This window comes from Mastigoproctus giganteus, chromosome 10, assembly GCF_048544385.1.
Source record: "Mastigoproctus giganteus isolate SK-2022 chromosome 10, ASM4854438v1, whole genome shotgun sequence".
In the NCBI taxonomy this organism is placed as follows: domain Eukaryota; kingdom Metazoa; phylum Arthropoda; class Arachnida; order Uropygi; family Thelyphonidae; genus Mastigoproctus; species Mastigoproctus giganteus.
The window spans coordinates 175338896-175358772 of NC_143584.1; the positions used below are offsets into that span (position 1 = coordinate 175338896).

A 19877-nucleotide genomic window follows, 5' to 3' on the forward strand; every position below is an offset into this window, starting at 1 on the left:
ACTACTGCATATGCTAAATCTCAGAAAGATTATTTTTGGTATATTACAACGAAAGGCTACACATTTACACTACTCAAAAAAGTAAACCAAAAAGCTGCTCTTACATAACATTACACTTTGACACAAATTCCCACTTCTAAAATTGGGTATCACAGTATTTGTGATTTCCAGTTACCTGAATTGTATGCGATTTCCTTAGAATGCTCCAAATATTTACTTTTGGGGAGTATCTATGCAATATGCATTAAGGAAAGAACAATTTGTAGGTAGCAAGTTCCTTATTGTTGTAATAAACAATTTCACTGAATATGTTCATTGTACCTATTTGAATAATCACTGAGTGTTACAGTAATTTTCTTATTTTCTTTCCTAAAACGAACTTCATGAAAGAAAATTTGACTTTGTATAACAGTCATGTAAAGTAGTATTTCATACTTGATGGTATATGTTTGTTGTTTATAGGATAATAGAGATTTTTAGAATTTTCAATAGAGAAATCAAAGAAAAAACTTTTTTTTTTGGAAGGTGTTAGGTGTTTCAGCTATGTAGAAGGAGTAGTTGAATGGCATCAAAGTGCTGAAATTCAACTTAATAGTTGGGCTTAGTAGCATTCATACTTGTATTTTTCCTGTTTTTTTGATAATTAAATATAGATTTCTGTAATTTTCAATAGAGAAATCAAAGGAAAAGTTTATTTTTTTAAATTTTTTTGAAAGATAATAGCAGTTTTAGCTGTGTGGTGGGGTAATTGAGGAGCATGAAATCATTAAAATTTCCTGGGATCTAAAAGGTTTCACCTATTCTGTGTATTGTTAACATATAAACAGCAGTTTATAAGTTGTTTCCCTGATATCTACAACACGTTTTTAAATTTGAAGTTGCACAGGAACTTGATGAAGATCATCTTAGTCTTTCTTTTGTGCGCAACTGTGTTGCAAATACAGGTAGTTCCCGACTTTGAGTTAATTCGTTCCTAGTGTGGGCTCGTAAAGAGAAAACTCTTAAAGTGGGAATTTATTTTCCATAGATGTAATGTGAAAAACATTGGTTACGTTCTGAACAATGAAATTTGACTATAGTAATGTTTAGTAAAGGTCAACAAAACAATAGTTTTTGCTTAAACAATGATTTATTTATCCAAAGAAATGAAAACAGTCTTTAAAATCAAGCAAATTATAATAATAAAGAAATTATATATGTCACACAAATGTTGAAGAATGTTGATTCTTCATGATCATCGACTAAATGCACACCCATTGATAGTTCATCGCTCATTGTTGGCTCGGCACTCGTTAGTTTGTTGGAAGCACAAGGAGTAGTCTTCATCGGAAATGCTTCAAGAGCCTTTAGTTTCCAAGATAGTGTTTTCTTTTGTAAATTTTACCATAGCTTGCAAAGCATTTTTTTAATTCTGTAGCAACTTTTCTAGTGTGCTCAATTTGAACTTTGACCAGAAAATCTCAATTGCTTTTTCCATGTTGAAAAGCTTCTACAAGCCCCTTGAGAGTGAAGGAATGAATAAGAGTTTCAGCTGTTAAACCTTATTCCTCAACTTCTTCACATTTTGCTATTTCAGTGAGGTCTTCATTTGTGAGCTCTCCATTGTATTCTTGAAGCAGATAGTGACGTCAGTTGCGGAAATCTCGAACTGCAATCGGTTAGCAACATTTACAACCGCTTCTGTTTCATTTTGTATGATCTCTGCTGGTTCTTGAAAGCCTTCAGAGTTATTAATAAACTGATGACAGAGTTTATTCCTAACACACTTTGTGTTCTTCTCTCTAATTTTGTCCCACTCTCATGTTATTTTGATTGCATCTAAAATATAGAAATCTTTTCCAAATTCTTTAAGAGTTGGACTTCCCTTGTTATCTCTGCCTGAACAAACAAATGCATGCACAGTAGTACTGAATTATATAGCTACGTGCATGGTTTTAAATGCTGTATTTATGAATGTTTAGCATTTATTTATTGCAATTAATGTTCATATTTCGATTTTGTTGATACTTGAAAAAAAAACTCAGAAACCTGGGAGCTCCTTGTACTTTTTTTACAGTTCATGTAAAAAAAGTAACAAGTTATTAGTAACAACTTTTATATATTTTATTAATTTTGTACTTAATAAAAATACAGCTATATGCATTTTTTTATTTTTATTTCAGGCAATTTGCATTTGTTGTGGTGTTTTCAGTAGTATTAGCAAAATGTATAGATTATTCAGTGCTATTTAAAGATCATCCTCTTAATGGAAATGCTACCCAAGGACACAAAATCAGTCTGATGGATTCATTTATTCCTATAAGCTTTTCAGAGTAAGTAATAATTTATTTAATTTAAATTTATTATCTCTGATTAGAAATTGAGAATTTGATTACAGATTTCCTAATGCAGGTGGCATATGACTTTAACGAAGGGATATAAGGCATGATGTAAAAATTTTCAGATTATATCAAGATCAGAAGAGTGATTAATGACCATTTCCAAGAAGTGCTGCTCTTTCAGAACAATTTTGATAGGCTTCATGGTTGGTTACTTAAGTTGCAACTGTAATTTGAATGTTTGAAAGTGCAGCGTTGAAGCATAAAACTAACTTGCATTTGGAGAGGTTGAATTAAAAACAACAGAATAGGAATGTTGAATTCGACATTCCTATTCTATTGTGTGGCCCTCATGCATTGTTAACTTTCACAGTTTAAGTGTTAAACTTATATGAAAATAATGATAAAATGGTAATACTTAAAGGGGTTATGCTAATATAAAATTTATAACTTATACAACCCTTCACACTGAGGCTATAAGATATTATATTTTTGCTCAAAGGGAAATATGTGAAAATATTTAATATTTTCCTTTGCTAATGTCACTGGCCTACTGTTTCTATGCTATACTAGGGCAGCCCACGAGTTGCCCGAGAAAGCTTTGTGTGGTCCACTGACTCTCAAGAACTGTTTGTGTAGTCTATGAACACTTCTGAGTTTAATATCCCTGCAGCAGATAAAGAAATGGATTTGGGGTTAAGATCCAGATGGACATGAAGTTCTCTGTGCAGTGCACACAAGTGGCAGTGAGGGCATATAGTGTCTTGTTGATGATATATCAAACAATTGCCTGTTAGAGATAGGGAGGTTCTACTGTATAAGGTACTGATGAGACCACTAGCTGCTTGAAAAGGTCCCCCGATGGACTGTGTGTGTTTTTTTTTTTTTTTTTTTAGGAGCATTAGCAACTAAGGCCATATTGCTCTGGGGATATGCAGTGGTGTCATTCTCTGACCTTTCTGTATTTGGTGGTCACGGGCTCAAACCCCAGTCTAATCAAGGAGCGTGTGCTATGCACTGCTGCTCCTGGCTACGGAGGCGTGCGCGTGCGTGCGAGAGATAGTATGAACCAGAGTTGTAATGCTAAATTACAGCAGTGTGAAAATGGCAAAATTTTAATGAGATGGCACTTTGAACGTATGGGCTACAGAGTTTGATTACCAGTACCCTAGAGAGGATCTGATTGGAGTTCATAAAGATTAGAGAAGGGAACAGCAAAATGAGTGGAGGTGAAGTGTTCTTGGTATTAAATGATGCTAGAACCAGCAGTAAAAATTTTAACTGAGGGAAAACAGGCGTAGTGTGGATTACAGGAAGTTTTGGTTTTGCCAGCAAGTTAATCATTGGAATTGGTTATCTCCTCCCTGGGCAGTTGAGGCAGTTGGCTTGGGGAGATAAAAAAGCAAAGTTTGACTTCTTGAAGGAGGAATTTTTTTCCCCCTTTGGCTGATGCATCAAAAGTGACTTTCCTTCCTCATATGGCCAGTATTAATTATTTATGTGGTGACTTCAAACATGAAAGGTTAAAGAACCTTAGTAGGTTAGTACCTTGTATGGGTTGAATGTTGAGAAGACAGGGTATTTGTAAATAAATAATAGGAAAATTAGTCCTATGAGTTTGTAGTTGAACATTGAATGAATGTTGATTAGTTTATCTATGTTTGGGCCTGTGTGTATGTGTGAGAGAGAGAGTAAGAGTAAATTAATGTTGCTTACACCAATAATGCTGGTTGAGTCAGACTCAGCCATCACTTATTGGTGTGAGCAGCATTTTAATTGCAGTTTGCCACCCAATGTTGAAATATTAGATTGTGCCCATGATTCTTGCCATCTTGCATGATTGGAGGTCCTCTATACAGCTGTGGGTCCCACCATTAATAACAATGTTGGGATCTGTGTACATCCTATTATGGAGGCTGTTATTTTACATTGTGATGAGAGATGACGGCTTAAAAATAGGGCCAGCATACGCCACACTATTCCAGTAGAGTCTGACGGTTGAACAGTTTCATAGTTCCTTCATTTTGCTGCACTGATCCACACCTGTTAATGCATATGCAACTCTATACCTCTGCATAATATAAGGACTTGTTATCGTGTATTTTGTTTAAGTTGATTTGATCCTCTTTGCTTTGCTTTCAAAGCAAAGAGGCTCATTGCCTTGAAAGCTTCTTCGTGCTTATTTTTCACTTATTTTCTTGCATGTTTCATTGCTTTTATTCCCTTTATATCAGTAGTTTTTCTTTTATTATTTATTGGCTGTATATAATTTTGGTTTTAATTTGTATACAGTGTATTTATTTTATATTTTATTTTATCTTGGAATTTTCCATAGATGTATAGCATCTGTGTACTTTATTTTTTTATTTATTTTTAATTTACTTTACTTATTTTGATTGTGGTTCATCGGTAGAAGCAATATTTATTTCATTGACTATTCCTGGTGCTCAAGGCCTCTTCTCTAATTAGGATCTTTTTGCCAATCATGATCAAAAGTTTGAAATGTTGAGAGCGGCTACTTGAGTTTCCCTGAACTTTTTCATTGAATTTGTTCAAACATGAGTAATATAAGCCAAGATATTACCAGTGGATTGACTGATTGAATACACGTTTGGAATCGTCATTTTGTAGTAGTATTAGTTGTTGATGGATTTTTCCATTCCCTTGGAAAGAGTTGAGGTAATCGCAATTGGATGATAATTGGAAGAGAGGGATTTTGGTTACCCTTTTTAAGATATGTATTAGCATTAGTGGGCATAGGATGCAAGAAAGCAAGCTTATGCAGCATCAGCCAAAAAAAAAAAAAAAAACCACTCCCATTTCACCCCTCCGTTCATTCGAAATACCTGCTCACTGAGCCTTAAATTTATTTATGCTATCAACTTCCACAACAAGGGATGGAAGTCTGTTCCACCAACCAACTACCCGCTGGCTAAAGGCAAATTTTCACACATCTGTCTTTCCTCAATTTGAATTTATGCTCTCTCAGGTGATTATTCTGAGCAAGAGGAAGAATCCCATCGGCATTGAGCATGCTCAAACCATTCAAGACTTTATACACCTCTATCAGATCACCTCGCCGGTGCCTAGTTGCCAGACACTGTAATTTGCAAAACTTAAGCCTTTCTTCGTAAGAGCAACCCTTTGTTCCATTCACTAATCTTGTTGCCCTTCTCTGTACTTGTTCCAGCAGCTCTACATCCTTCTTGAAATGAGGCCTCCAGACCTGTATACAGTACTCAAGGTGTGGCCTGACCATTGCCTTATACAAGGGAATAATCACCTCCTTATCCCTACTAGAAAAATTCTTGTATATCATTGACAAGACACCATGAGCTACTCTTGCAGCCCGTCTGCACTGCTCAGAGAACTTCATATCTGCCTGCACAACCACCCCCAGGTCCCTTTCATTCTCTACCACTGTCAGTGTAGTACCACAGAGTTGATACGTTGCTCTGGGGTTGCTGTTTCCCATATGTAGTACTTTACATTTGTTAATGTTAAACTTCATTTGCCACCTCTCAGCCGATCTGCTCAACCTTTCCAGATTCTGTTGCAGCAGCATAGTGTCAGTAGTGTCCTTAACAACCCTGCCAACCTTTGTATTGTCTGCAAACTTGGACATTAAACTTGATATACCATCATCAATATCATTTATAAATACAGAAAATAACAATGGACCCAACACTGAACCCTGAGGGACTCCACTAATAACATTAGTCCACAATGAGCAGTGTCCATTGATTACCACTCTTGTCTTCTCCCCCTCAACCATCCCTTTATCCATAGCAGCAATTTGCCTCCAATGCCAAACTGCTCCAATTTGTTCAGCAATCTTCCGTGTGCAACAGTATCAAAAGCCTTTCTAAGATCCAAATATATAATATCAAAGTTATTCCCTGCATCCAGTTCTTTTGTGACTGCATCATAGTATCCAATCTAATTGGTCAGGCAAGACTTTCCCTTAACAAAACTATGCTGTCTCCGAGCTATAACTGAAGTCTTGTCTAGATGATCCTGCAGTGCTTCTTTAACCAGTGCCTCCATTAATTTTCCTGGAACAGAAGTTAAACTCACAGGTCTATAATTACTTGTGTCAGCCTTTGATCCTCCTTTGTGAATTGGGGTCACATTTGCACATCTCCAGTCTATGGGTACCTCCCCTGAGTTCAAAGAAGCTCTCATAATTATGGCTAAGGGTTCGCTTACTTCCTTTGCTGCCTCCTTTAATATAACTGGATAGATCCACCCCGGGTGCTTTTTTTTATGTTTATCCTCAACAATTTCTCCTCAACTTTCCTCTCAGTTATTACAAAATCATATAGCTCATTGCCAGAGTTTACTTTGTTAGCCACCTGAGCACGATCCTCAACTGTTCAACCATCAATATCCAGTGGACAAATCTGATTCATCCCTTTTCTTCTAGAGTTTACATAGGTAAAGAACTCTTTTCTGTTTTTCTTTGCATACTTTGCCAAGGATTTCTCATAATCTGCCTTTGCCTGTCTAATCTCCTTTGTGACTTGGTTACAGACCAGCTTATATCTATCATAGGCTTCCATGTCACCCATTAATTTATATGGATCCCATGCATTTTTCTTCTCTGCCATATGTCTCATTAGTTCATCTGACATCCATTTAGGCCTAAACCTTGAACAATATTTCTTAATTGGTATGTAAAACCTAGTAGCTTCCAAGATAAGTTCTTTGAATGCTTCCCATTTTGAATTTGCTGTTGGTAACATCATCAGTTGGTCCCACTGTATAGAATTTAAATACTGTCTCGGACCATCGTAGTCACCTTTGCGAAAGCAAACACCCTTCCCTTTACCCCTGATGGTAGTTACCTCTTTGAGTAAATCCCACTTCAGCACACTGTGATCACTGCCACTTAGTGGTTACTTTATCTGCAGATTCTTAATGCATGAAGAATCACTACTGATAATCAGATCAAGAGTATTACTCCCTCTATCATCATCATCATCAGCCATTTTCAATCCACTGCAGGATGAAGGCCTCTCCAGCAACTTTCCAGTTCCTTCTGTTTTGAGCACTGGCCATCCATTTACTACCCAAAAACTCATGAATTTCATCTATCCATCTCCGCCTTTGTCTTCCAAGTTTTCTTCTAACTCCTCTTGGGTACCATTCTGTTATTTTCTTAGTCCATTTGTCGTCATGTCTTCGAGCTATGTGTCCTGCCCAAGACCATTTTAGTTCTTTAGTTTTGATAAGAATGTCCTTTACTTGAGTTTGCTGCCTAATCCATGTGTTTCTCATCTTATCTAACAGTCTGATTCCCAATATAATTCATTCCATTCTTCGCTGTGTAGTTCTCAGCTTCTCTTCCATTCTTTTGGTGAGTGCCCAAGTTTCACTTCCATAAGTCATGGTGGGGAGTATACATTGATTCATTATTTTACGTTTCAGACAAACTGGGATATTGCTCTTCAGTATGTGACTATATTTCCTGAATGCTATCCATCCAAAATTTATTCTTCTCTTGACTTCCAGCCATTTATCATTATTACAGCTAATAACTTGTCCCATATAAGTATATGACTCCACCTTTTCAATTACTGCTCCTTCAATCATTATTTCCCTTTCCGCGGCATACTTGTTCATCATTACTTTTGTTTTAGCCATATTCATCTTTAGTCCAAAATCCTTACTAGCTGTGCATAACTGATTAAGATTTTCCTCTAATTCTTTGGGATCGTGGCTTATAACCACAATGTCATCTGCAAATCGTAAATGGTTTAGGTACTCTCCTTTCACATTGACTGCTTTCTGCGACCAGTCTAATCTTCTGAAAACTTCCTCAAGGGCAGCAGTAAACAGCTTCGGAGATATTGTGTCTCCTTGTCGAACTCCTTTCTCGATTTTAAATTTGCTACTGTCTTTGTCTAGTCTAATAAAGGAGGTAGCACTCTCATATATTTTCTTCAAAATCATAATACATGGGGTATCTATGCCTTGTCTTTCCAGTGCCCGAAACATTGCCTTATGCTGTATGGAGTCAAATGCCTTTTCATAATCCACAAATGCCAGGCATAATGGTGTTTTATATTCATTTGCTTTCTCCATTAGCTGTGATATTACGTGAAGGTGATCCATAGTTGAGAATCCTGTCCTAAAGCCAGCTTGCTCTTTCGGTTGATTCTCATCAAGTATTCTTTCTAATCTGTTAGTAATGACCCTTGTGAACAACTTGTAGATGTGGGATAACAAGCTAATTGGTCTATAATTTCCAATTTCTGATTTATCTCCTTTCTTATGCAGCAAAACTATGATTGCATTATTCCACTGCTTAGGCGTCACACCTTTTCTAATGCACTTTGTGAAGAGCCTTGCCAGTTTTTGTGTTATGTCTCTTCCTCCCAATTTTAACATCTCTACAGTAACTTCATCTTCCCCCGGGGCTTTCCGATTCTTCATTTTCTTCAATGCATGTTCTACCTCATCAGGAAGAATATCGGGTATGTCGTATGTGTTGCTACTTTGCAATCCATCTTCCCCACTGCTGGTATCATTCCCTCGCTCCTTGTATAATTCTCTATAGTAGTCTTCTGCTATTTGAATTATGCCTTCTCTGCTGTTTATAAGTACACCATCGCTATTCTTCAGTTTCAGTATCATTTGTCTTTCTGTATTACTACTCATGGCTTCTGATTTAAATCCTTTGTTTTCCCTTAATGCTTGTTCTACTTTTCTTGTGTTAAATCTTCTTATGTCCTCTCTGAGTCTCTTTCTAATGGCTTTGCATAACTCAGTATACTCAATTTTCTCCCTGTCAGTGTTTTTCTTGCTCTTCATTTGTCGTCTTTGGTTCATCATGACAAGTGTTTCTTGACTAATTTTTTCTTCTTTGGATTTCTGTTTCCCTATAGGTTTTTTGGGCTTTATCACTTTCAGAAAGTTGTAATATTCCCCGTTGATATCTTGGTCCTGAGCAGTCTGCAGAAGCTCAAACTTGTTCTTAAGTTCCAGTACATACTGCTTTTTCTCCTCCTGTTATCTCAAAGACCTTTGTATTATTTATTCGAGTCAGTTTTTTCCTTTCCTACATCTATATGAAGTGTACATCTTACTGTTCTGTGATCACTTCCAACATTTACCTTATTCAGGAAGGTAACATCATTCACAATATATCTTCTGTTAGTAAGAATGAAGTTGATTTCATTAGTTGTTAATCCATTTGGACTCTTCCATGTCCACTTTCTGTTCACCCTTTTCTTGAAAAAAGTGTTCTTTACTGACAGTCCTTGAGATTCTGCAAATTCCACAAGTCTTTCACCTCTTTTATTTCTTTCACCAATTCCAAAATTTCCTATAGTTCCTCTTTCTGCACTGTTTTGCCTTTTTCCAACCTTAGCATTGAAGTCCCCCATAATAATAGTGTAGTGGGTTTTCTGCTCATCTAGAAGACTCTCAATTTCGGTGTACATTTCTTCAACCTCTTCATCATCATGGCTCGATGTTGGTGCATAAATCATTATAATCTTTAGCTTGTACCTCTTAAAAATCTTGAGTATTAGTCTTGAGTAACACCCTTGGTGATGTACTTTTGAATTCCAAAATGTTGTTTTTAAAATCTTTATGGACCAGAAACCCAACTCCACCTTCACTCCTCTCACTGTTTCCATTGGTGTACAGCAGATTTCCACTTGATAAACTTATAAGTGATTCATTTCTTCTTCTTGTTTCAGCCAAACCGATGATATTCCAATTCACATTTTCTAATTCCTTTTCCAGCTCTAATATCCTGTCTTCACCGATGAGTGATCGTACGTTATAACAGGCCAAGTTCAGTTTCCGTGCATGGCAGCCTGGTTGTACCCAGAGATTCTTAGCACCCTCTGCTTCCACTCTGATCCTCTCGCTGCCGTAAGAGGGAGAGTGAAAGCTGCTGGGGACTGAGGGCCATTTGTATTGTTGTGTTCTCATATGCTGGAGGGTTTGGTCTTTTCCTCTTCACGCTGACCAGGCGTCTTGAAGGGAACCACTCTACACGTTCGTTGCCACCTAAGTGACATAACAGGGCTTCCCATCGAGAAGGTGTGCATGAGTTGATTTTAGGGAGGCAGGCCAACTGGACTTCTCCTAAATCTTCTGTAATGGAGAGATATTGGATCCATCAGTGTTTTAGGCTGAGTGTCTGATAACACACAGGATACCTGTTCCCCTCTAAGCCCCTACTCCCTCTAGTTGCCTCCCAAACATGCTGATGTAGAAAACAATCATCCAATAAATCCCCAAAAGCCTTGCTAGTGTATGAGTGAACAACCCACAAATTCCAGTCAATATCTGGGAAATTAAAATCCCCTATTATAAGACTCTGATTTGCTGTCTCACTCTATTTCCCTGTACAGTTTTTATTATACTCATCAGAGTCATTATGCCTATAGCAGACTCCTACTCTCAATTTTAATCTCCCAATGCTTATGTCACACCAAACTGACTCAACACTGCACTGTTCAGCAATGTTGACTGGCTTCACTTCCTTTGATTTTGTGTTTATTAACTAATAGCATAACCCCCTCCTCCCTTCCTGTACACATTGTAGGCTTCACTTTCTTGGATTTTGTGTTTCTTAACTAATAACATAACCCCTCCTCCCTTCCTATCCGGTTTCCTTTCTGTACACATTGTACTCCCCAAATTTCAGTTCTGCATTCCTTATATCTGTGTGACACCATGTTTCTGATATCCCAACAATATCTGCCTTTGATGTTTTGAGCAATACCTCAAATTCATCAAATTTATTTACCAAACTCCTAGCATTGGTGTACACACAAGTATACATGCACCTGTTCCAATTCTTAGCTACCCTAACACAACCCATGTGTTTACTTGTACTGCAATGACTCCCAGCAGTCTCTGAAATATCCTGCACCTTGTTTTCCAGGCTGCTGCTCATTCCAATAGAAGCAGTGCAAGAATCACTTTCACCTCTGCCAATTGGTTACGAGCAAATTTCCATGCAGTAGGAAGAACGCAGTGGAATAAGAAAGTGTAAAAAGGCTACATGATACAGGAATGAGGTCTGGAGAACAGATTTTGAGAACAAGTAGTGAAATGCCATCAACATTATTCAGGATTTTTCTAATGTCCTTCTTCTGGTTGAAAATTGTGGAATGTGTTTTGTGGGAGGTAATTTATCAGGCTCGTTTGTGTATGAGCTAGAATAAAAATAGAATGCCAATAAGTCTGCTTTGTCTTTAGATAAAGATGTAACACAATAACCAGGAGCAGAAGTATGGATGAACAGAAGTTGCAGAAAACAACTTGACCACAATTTGTACAAGAAGCTAGTTTTGTACTCATATTGTTCAAATTGTGTTTGGATTGATAATTTTTTACAAGTGTTGTAAGTTTTGGTGTAAAGGAAAACGAAGCTGGAGATATGGATATAGGCAGATTTTGATAAGCTATATTCCTATCTTGAAAAACCATAGTATATTTATTGGAAAACCACAGTTTAGGTAATAATTTTGTGTGTGTGAGAGAGAGAGAGAGAGAGAGAGAGACTGTGGTGGCTTTAGAAATAAATTTAGTAATTATGGCATGCTTCACTACCATGTACTGAATGTATGAATAAGTAGGTTTTATGTTTGGCAGAAACATTTTGTCTGTTTTGGGGCAGCTGGATTTTGGATGTTATTCTTGTATTTGTACTTCTTGTGGTTGCAGCTTACTTGATGTCAACATTTGATGATTATCCAGTTAGTAGTTAGTAAGAAGTTCTGTATAATTCTATATTTCTTTGAAGACATGGTACGAAGAGTCAATATACTGTATTGCTGATCTGTGAACTGTGTGGGTTTTCACACCACTGGCACAACATTTTTCAAAGAAATATGGCCTAATGAATAATGATATTATAAAACCACATCACACAACTTCCTTATTTTTGGTGTCTATGCAGTGAATTCAAGTATACTGTCACAGTTGTGTGGCAGTTGTGCACGTTCCCTCCTCCATATAGAAGAAACAAAAAATGGGCTTCAATCAACCAAAACACATTGAACAATCAGACCTTGCAAGTTTGCAATGGTCCACATTTGGTGAATACCAATTTCTTTTGTGAATCTTGTATTAAATCAAGCATGCACAGCATTTGTACATGCTGAATTTTATAAAAATATCGCTGTAACATACGCCATAGTGTCATACTTGGAATGGCTGATTGACAATGAGCTGGTCACATACATCGTTCCATTTATCAACGAGATGGCCAGTTCATTAATGTGTTCTTTAATAGCAGTCACAGCTGCAGGTGATGTTGATTGGCTCCCATTTCATGGATGAGTTAAGTGTCCTGTTTTTGCAAACCTCTTAACTAGGTAATCTAGATTGTGATGTGGTCCACTTTCATCTCTCATATGGCTTTCTGAATGAAATATCCTTAAAGCAGCAGTCACAGACAATGAAAATTCTTGCAGAGTAGCTTGATCTGTAGAGAAGAGCTCTACAGGTTATTATCACTACCACATTACCTATCACATTACTTATCATTACCCATCATTACCACATTACCTATCATTACCCAAGCTCCGCTTGGGTAATGATAGGTAATGTGGTAATGATGGGTAATGATAATGTGGTGATTAATGAAAAATGAATAATGGACTTTCTATTAAAAATAATCTGTTCATCCTTACTTGATGTCTGTTTGTTCTGCTGCACATAGTTACGTGAAATAGTTGTGAACACATTTTACAAGAGTTTTGATTCCATAAAAATCCCATAGCTTGTATTGTAAAAACTGCATTCTTCCCGGACCAATAACCCTCCCAAAATCGATTTTTAATTTTAGAGCATACTTTAGCCTTTTGGAATATACTATATATATATATTAATTATGTATGGTTTAAGATTATTTTGCAATTATGTTGGTATATATTATCGAAATCATTTTTACTTTGTATTTTGTTACAGGTTAGGTGCTGTTATTATCATTCCGCTATGTGTAGCTTTTTTCTTTTGGCTGTTTTGGGTGATCAAAGTAATTACTGCAGCTTTTCACTATTATGAGATTAAAGGATTCTATAATACAGCTCTTAAGATACCCAATGTAAGTCTTTATATGTATAATGTTACCACAAATGGTAGAAAGTAGTATAGGCTTAATTTTTTAAACTAGTAACAATTAATTTTAAGTAAAAGAAATCCAGTTTGGTATTTGTTGTATTTTAGAAGGCTAAAAGAATATACAGAATTCCTTCAGTGGTTCAATATTTTTCAGCCATATGTTTTTATCATGTTTAATATGGAAAATCTCCTTTTTCGGAGCTTTTCCAGTATATCTTGATGTATTTAATTATGCATAGAGATAACATACTCACACTTGTCTAAGAACCACTGTTTGTACTTAATTGCATTACCTATATTCAAGTAACTTCAGAAGCCAAAACTTTGCCCAAAGACAGAATTCAATATGGATTTCAGAAATAGTCTCCTTTTAATTGAGATATTGGGACTGATTAGGGCAAAGTTGTAATTTTTTCCTTTTCCTACCAAAAAATTAATTGAAATCATTCAAGTGGTACGGCATGATTTCTTAAAACCTAGTTGTATATTCACAATGGCCTTCTCTAACTCAGTTAGAAAGCAGAATACTTCTTCAGGCAACATAAACATAAGAAAAGCACCTGGGGTGGATGGGATCTATCCAGTTATATTAAAGGAGGCGGCAAAGCAACTAAGCAAACCCTTAGCCATAATTATAAGAGCATCCTTGGACTCAGGGGAGGTTCCCACGGACTGGAGATGTGCAAATGTATCCCCAATTCACAAAGGGGGATCGAAGGGTGGCACGAGTAATTACAGACCAGTTAATGATACAAGTAATACAGGTAATAATGATACAGGTGATACAGGTAATAATGATACAGACCAGTTAATGATAACAACTTCTGTTCCTGGTAAAATAATGGAGTCACTGGTTAAAGACGCATTGCAGGATCATCTAGACAATGACTGCAGCAGTAATTCAGACACAGCATGGGTTTGTTAAGGGAAAGTCTTGTCTGACAAATTTGATAGGATATTATGATGTGGTTACAAAGGAACTGGATGCAAAAAATAATTTTGATATCATATATTTGGATTTCAGGAAAGCTTTTGACACTGTTGCGCATGGAAGACTATTGTACAAATTGGAGCAGAATGGTATTAAGGGTAAGTTGCTACAATGGATAAAAGGATGGTTAAGTGGGAGAAGACAGAGGGTGGTAATCAATGGGTGCTGCTCTTCTTGGACTAATGTTATTAGTGGGGTCCCACAGGGTTCTGTGTTAGGTCCACTGCACTGTTGTTTTGTATATTTATCAATGATATTGATGAAGGTATATCAGGCTTAATGTCGAGGTTTGCAGATGATACAAAGGTTGGCAGGGTTGTTAATGACAGTAATGGCAGTGTGCTACTGCAACAGGATCTGGATAATTTGGGCAGATGGGCTAAGAAGTGGCAACTGAAGTTTAACCTTGACAAATGCAAAGTACTGCATATGGGTAGAAGTAACCCCAGAGAAACGTACCAACTGTGTGGTACTACACTTAGGGTAGTGGAAAATGAAAAAGACCTGGGAGTAATTGTGCAGGCAGATATGAAGTTTTCTGAGCAATGCAGACAGGCTGCCAGGGCAGTCATGGGGTTTTGTCAATGATATATAGGAATTTTGTTAGCAGGGAAAAGGAGGTGATTATCCCTCTGTATAAGGCAATGGTCAGGCCACGCCTTGAGTTCTGCGTACAGGTCTGTAGGCCTCATTTTAGAAAGGATGTAGATTTACTTGAGCGTGTACAGAGAAGGGCAACAAGATTGGTGAGGGGAATGAAGGGATCCTCTTATCAAGAGAGGCTTAAGTTCTGCAAATTGCAGTGGCTGGAGACTAGGCACCTGCGCGGTGATCTGATTGAGGTGTATAAGGCCTTGAATGGGTTCAGCACTCTGAATTCTGATGGGATCCTTCCACTTGTTCAGATTACGAACATAAGGGGCCATAAATTCAAATTAAGAAAGGACAGATGTAGAATAGATGTGCGGAAATTTGCCTTTAGCCAGCGGGTGGTTAATTGCTGGAACAAACTTCCATCTGTCGCTGTGGAAGTTGATAGGTTGAATAAATTTAAGGAGGAACTGGACAGGCATTTGGAGGGAATGGTGTGATTTTTTTTTTTTTTTTTTGGCTGATGCTGCATAAGCTCATACATTTGCTTTCTTGCATCACATGCCACTACTACTACTACATTCATTTTTTGCATTGTCATAAAAAGAACTGGATGTGATTGAATGAGCTATCACTCTTTGTCAATGCAGAACAGCTCCTTCAGCCAATAAGGTTTGTGTTGGAACAGAATTCTGCTGATAGTTTAGCACCCAAATGGATTTATCACAGGACTTTTGTCATTTGACCTTAATGTAATTAAGGTCAAATCAAAGTAATTACTGCAAGATTGAGCTGTAAGGTATTGAATTCCAGATCAGATTTTTTAGGTGATATTGTGACTTGCCATCCAGAATTTTTTGATCCCTGCATTAAGGTTACAATATGAATAAGAAATTGATTATTTGGTGCATATGATACGTTCAGTGATGAAATATATGAAACATCATGAGGAAAAGATGTTCTGGTTCTTGTTAATAGCTTGACCTATTTTCTGCAATTGGATAGTGCATGGCAATGTTTTATAGTTACCATTAAAAATTATTATTGCTGCTGTATTCAGTTTCATAAAATCCAATACAAAGCACTTTCCAATAATGTGAAGAACTGCTGCAGTGAGGAATTTTGAATTGTTGGTGCTATGATGTTCAGGAATATTGAATATTGCATGGAATCAGATGTTTCCATTTATAATTTTGTTGAAAGGGGCTGTTATAGAAGCACAAATATCTAACAATGAGCATGCATTTCTTGTGGGCGCCTCCGTAGCCAGGTGGGAAGGAGCAGCAGTGCATAGTCCACGCTTCTTGATTAGACTGGAGTTCAAGCCCGTCACCACCAAATACGGAGGATGCGGAAAGGTCAGGGAATGACAATCGCATATTCCCGGAGCAATATGGCCTTAGTTGCTAATGCTCCTAAAAACCAAATAACAACAACAACAGCATTTCTTGTGGCAAAGTGCTGTTTCATTTTACATTGTACTTACCTGTGTCACTTAAGTTACCACAGGGCCACAGACTTCAGTCAGTCACTGAAATCATCTTAGGGAATATATTATAATGTTACCTATTGTAATATGTTGCCTAGTTCCTTAAATTATTGTGGAGAGAAGAGTGGCAAAATATTCAAATATGCACTTGATTTGCTGTCTTATCTCTTTGGTTTGTATGTTTTGCAGGAAAACCATTTTGTCTTGCAAAAGGAAAACCATATACCCTTTGTCTGAGACTTAACTCTGCTGTGATGTGAAAAAAAAGTTAAAAGTTTCTTCGAAATAGGCTTTTTGAAATAGGATTTGAGCCTAGGCCTTCTCTACGTGGTGTAGAAGAATAGTGATTGTCACTCTGTATTGGCTGTAAGGATAGCAGTTTTATTTCATTAAACTTCTAATAAAAACATTTGTTTAGTGTATAACACTTACCACTCAGATATTTTGATGAAATTTTCACATGATGTAAAGTTTAAATCTTGAACACTATGCAACAGGCTTATGTTGGATTGTGTTTTACTTCATTGTTCCTTGATAGATTCATTTGTCTTTCAAAATGGATGCTTTGTTGGATGATACTGGATAGTTGTGTGAACTTGGAACCTTAATTGCTGTTTACTAACTAGAGGTCCAGGTATCCTTTCACTTTGTGGTAAAACCTGACATAATGTTCTTTTAGGAAAGTAATCATTGTGCAAATAGAAGGTTGACTTGGATGACTTTTAAATGTAACCTGGGTATCACTGTATACCCAAGTTACATTTTTATGATATTTATTATTTTAGAGGTTCAAAATACATATATTAAAAATATTAAAATTTGTTTTGAAATAAAATAAACTTGATATTTGCAGTTTTGATTATTTGCAGGTACACACCTATTTAAAATTTGCAGTTTTGGTTATTTGCAGGGAGGTTCTCTGCAAGCCCGTGTTACTTATACACATGAATTGTTAAATATTATTAACTAGTAGTGATAGAGTAATAGAAAACAATTTTATGTTGTACACCATTCACTTGCAAGCAGTGAATTGAATATACATGATTAGAAAGTTCTCTGGAAATGGGAAATTTTAAACATTTTGTTATATGTGAAATGCTATCTGCAGTAAGTTGTAGTTATTACATTGAAAATTTATCTTTGAACATTTTATAGGAAGAGCTAGATAACATGACTTGGCATGAAGTACAAAGAAGGCTTTTGGAAGTACAGCGGGAGCAGCAGATGTGTATACATAAAACTGAATTGTCGGAGATTGGTATGTTTATTTGTTTTGCTTTCCCATGAATTTGTCTGATGCATAATTTTACGAAGTGATATTCATTGTTGTGATATTTACTTAGTTGTCAAATTTTCCAGTTTTCTTAGAAGATTTCCAGAAATAGTCTCTTATAGTTTTATAGAAAGTTAACTTTTCATCCTGATTTCAGTAAAGTTTGTTTTGAAATAAAATAAATAATTGATATTTGTGGTTTTTGTTATTTGCAGGTTATTGTCTTTGTATAGTACACCTATTTAACATTTGCAGTTTTGGTTATTTGCAGGGAGGTTCTTTGCAAGTCTGTATTACATTTCCAATATATATATATATATATATATATACTTGTCTCTGTGTAGTAAGGCTGCTGAGGTGTACACCAATCCAATTGCTGGTCAAGGTCTCATTGCAACATTTAAGCTGTATTAAATCCCACACATTCATGAGAATTCCTTGCCGGAGGGAGAGCACTTCTTTGTTAGTCAGCAATTTGCTGGACAAAATACAACTTTGAGGACCACCATTACTGCCATTGACGGTGTGCTACTGCAACAGCATCTAGATAATTTGGGCAGATGGGCTAAGAAGTGGCAACTGAAGTTTAACCTTGACAAATGCAAAGTACTGCATATGGGTAGAAATAACCCCAGAGAAACGTACCAACTGTGTGGTACTACACTTAAGGTGGTAGAAAATGAAAAAGACCTGGGAGTAATTGTGCAGGCAGATATGAAGTTTTCTGAGCAATGCAGACAGGCTGTCAGGGCAGGCCATGGGGTTTTGTCAATGATATATAGGAATTTTGCTAGCAGGGAAAAGGAGGTGAATATCCCTCTGTATAAGGCAATGACTCACGCTCATTGAGGCCTACGTAGCCGAGTGGGCAGGAGCGGGAGTGCAGTAGCACACGCTCTTTGAGTAGACCGGGGTTCAAGCCCCTGACTGCTGAATACGGTCGATCTGCCAACCTGCACTGGACCAGCATGGCAGATTATGGTCCATTTCCCTCAACATGAATTGTTGAGGAGGCTTCCATCCTGCAGTGGGTTGATAATGGCTGCACTTTACTTTACTTTTATAAAGCAATGGTCAGGCCACGCCTTGAGTACTGCGTACAGGTCTGGAGGCCTCATTTTAGGAAGGATGTAGATTTACTTGAACGTGTACAGAGAAGGGCAACAAGATTGATGAGGGGAATGAAGGGATCCTCTTACCAAGAGAGGTTTAAGTTCTGCAAATTGCAGTGGCTGGAGACTAGGCACCTGTGCGGTGATCTGATTGAGGTGTATAAGGCCTTGAATGGGTTGAACACGCTGAATTCTGATGGGATCCTTCCACTTGTTCAGATTATGAACCTAAGGGGGCATATATTCAAATTAAGAAAAGACAGATGTAGAATAGATGTACGGAAATTTGCCTTTAGCCAGCGGGTGGTTAATTGCTGGAACAAACTCCCATCTGTCGTGGAAGTTGATAGGTTGAATAAATTTAAGGAGATACTGGACAGGCATTTGGAGGGAATGGTGTGTTTTTTTTTTTTTTTTTTGGCTGATGCTGCATAAGCTCATACACATGCTTTCTTGCATCACATGCCACTACTACTACATAACAAATCTAAAGGAATCTTTAGATGAAATCAAACCATGACTTGAAATGCTGCAGAAAGCTGTGCGTTGTTAAAGATCTGAAAAGCATATCATTGTGGAGGGTTGCAAGTTTTTTTTCCCTCATAATGTGGGAGGAGAGAGGACGAGGCAACCTCAATGTGAGGTGAAAGCAATGAGGAAGAAGTGATTAATGTGATTCAAATGCCTTAGCTATCGTTTAAGGCATTGGTGGGGATTTTGGACACATATGCAAGGCTGATAAGTTTGAAATGGACCCTTTGATGGAGCTTAGTCTAAATTTAAAAGTTTGGTGGCTCTGAGTTCTTAGAGTCCCCCTTACAAAGAAATTGGCAAGGTTTTGTAAAAAAAACAAATGTGAAGCAAATGTTTGTAATGAGTTCTTTTTTTAAACAAATGTTGCAGCTTCACCTTCTTCCTCTGCAGAAAGTCCCCTCATTTTCTACATTTGATATATATAATTTTTTTACATATTTTCAGTGGTTCCCGCATTTCTTTAATCCAAGGGTCA

General features: G+C 37.0%; 1 protein-coding gene across 1 annotated transcript in view; it reads left to right on the plus strand.

Moving 5' to 3' along the window:
* Atg9 (autophagy-related protein 9) overlaps nt 1–19877 on the plus strand; it is a 201805-nt gene that overhangs the window by 54914 nt on the left and 127014 nt on the right. The window contains exons 5-7 of the mRNA XM_090384098.1: nt 2163–2312; nt 13260–13395; nt 17639–17741. Coding sequence (XP_090240224.1) covers nt 2163–2312; nt 13260–13395; nt 17639–17741 — 389 coding nt within the window. The remainder of the gene's footprint in view (nt 1–2162; nt 2313–13259; nt 13396–17638; nt 17742–19877) is intronic.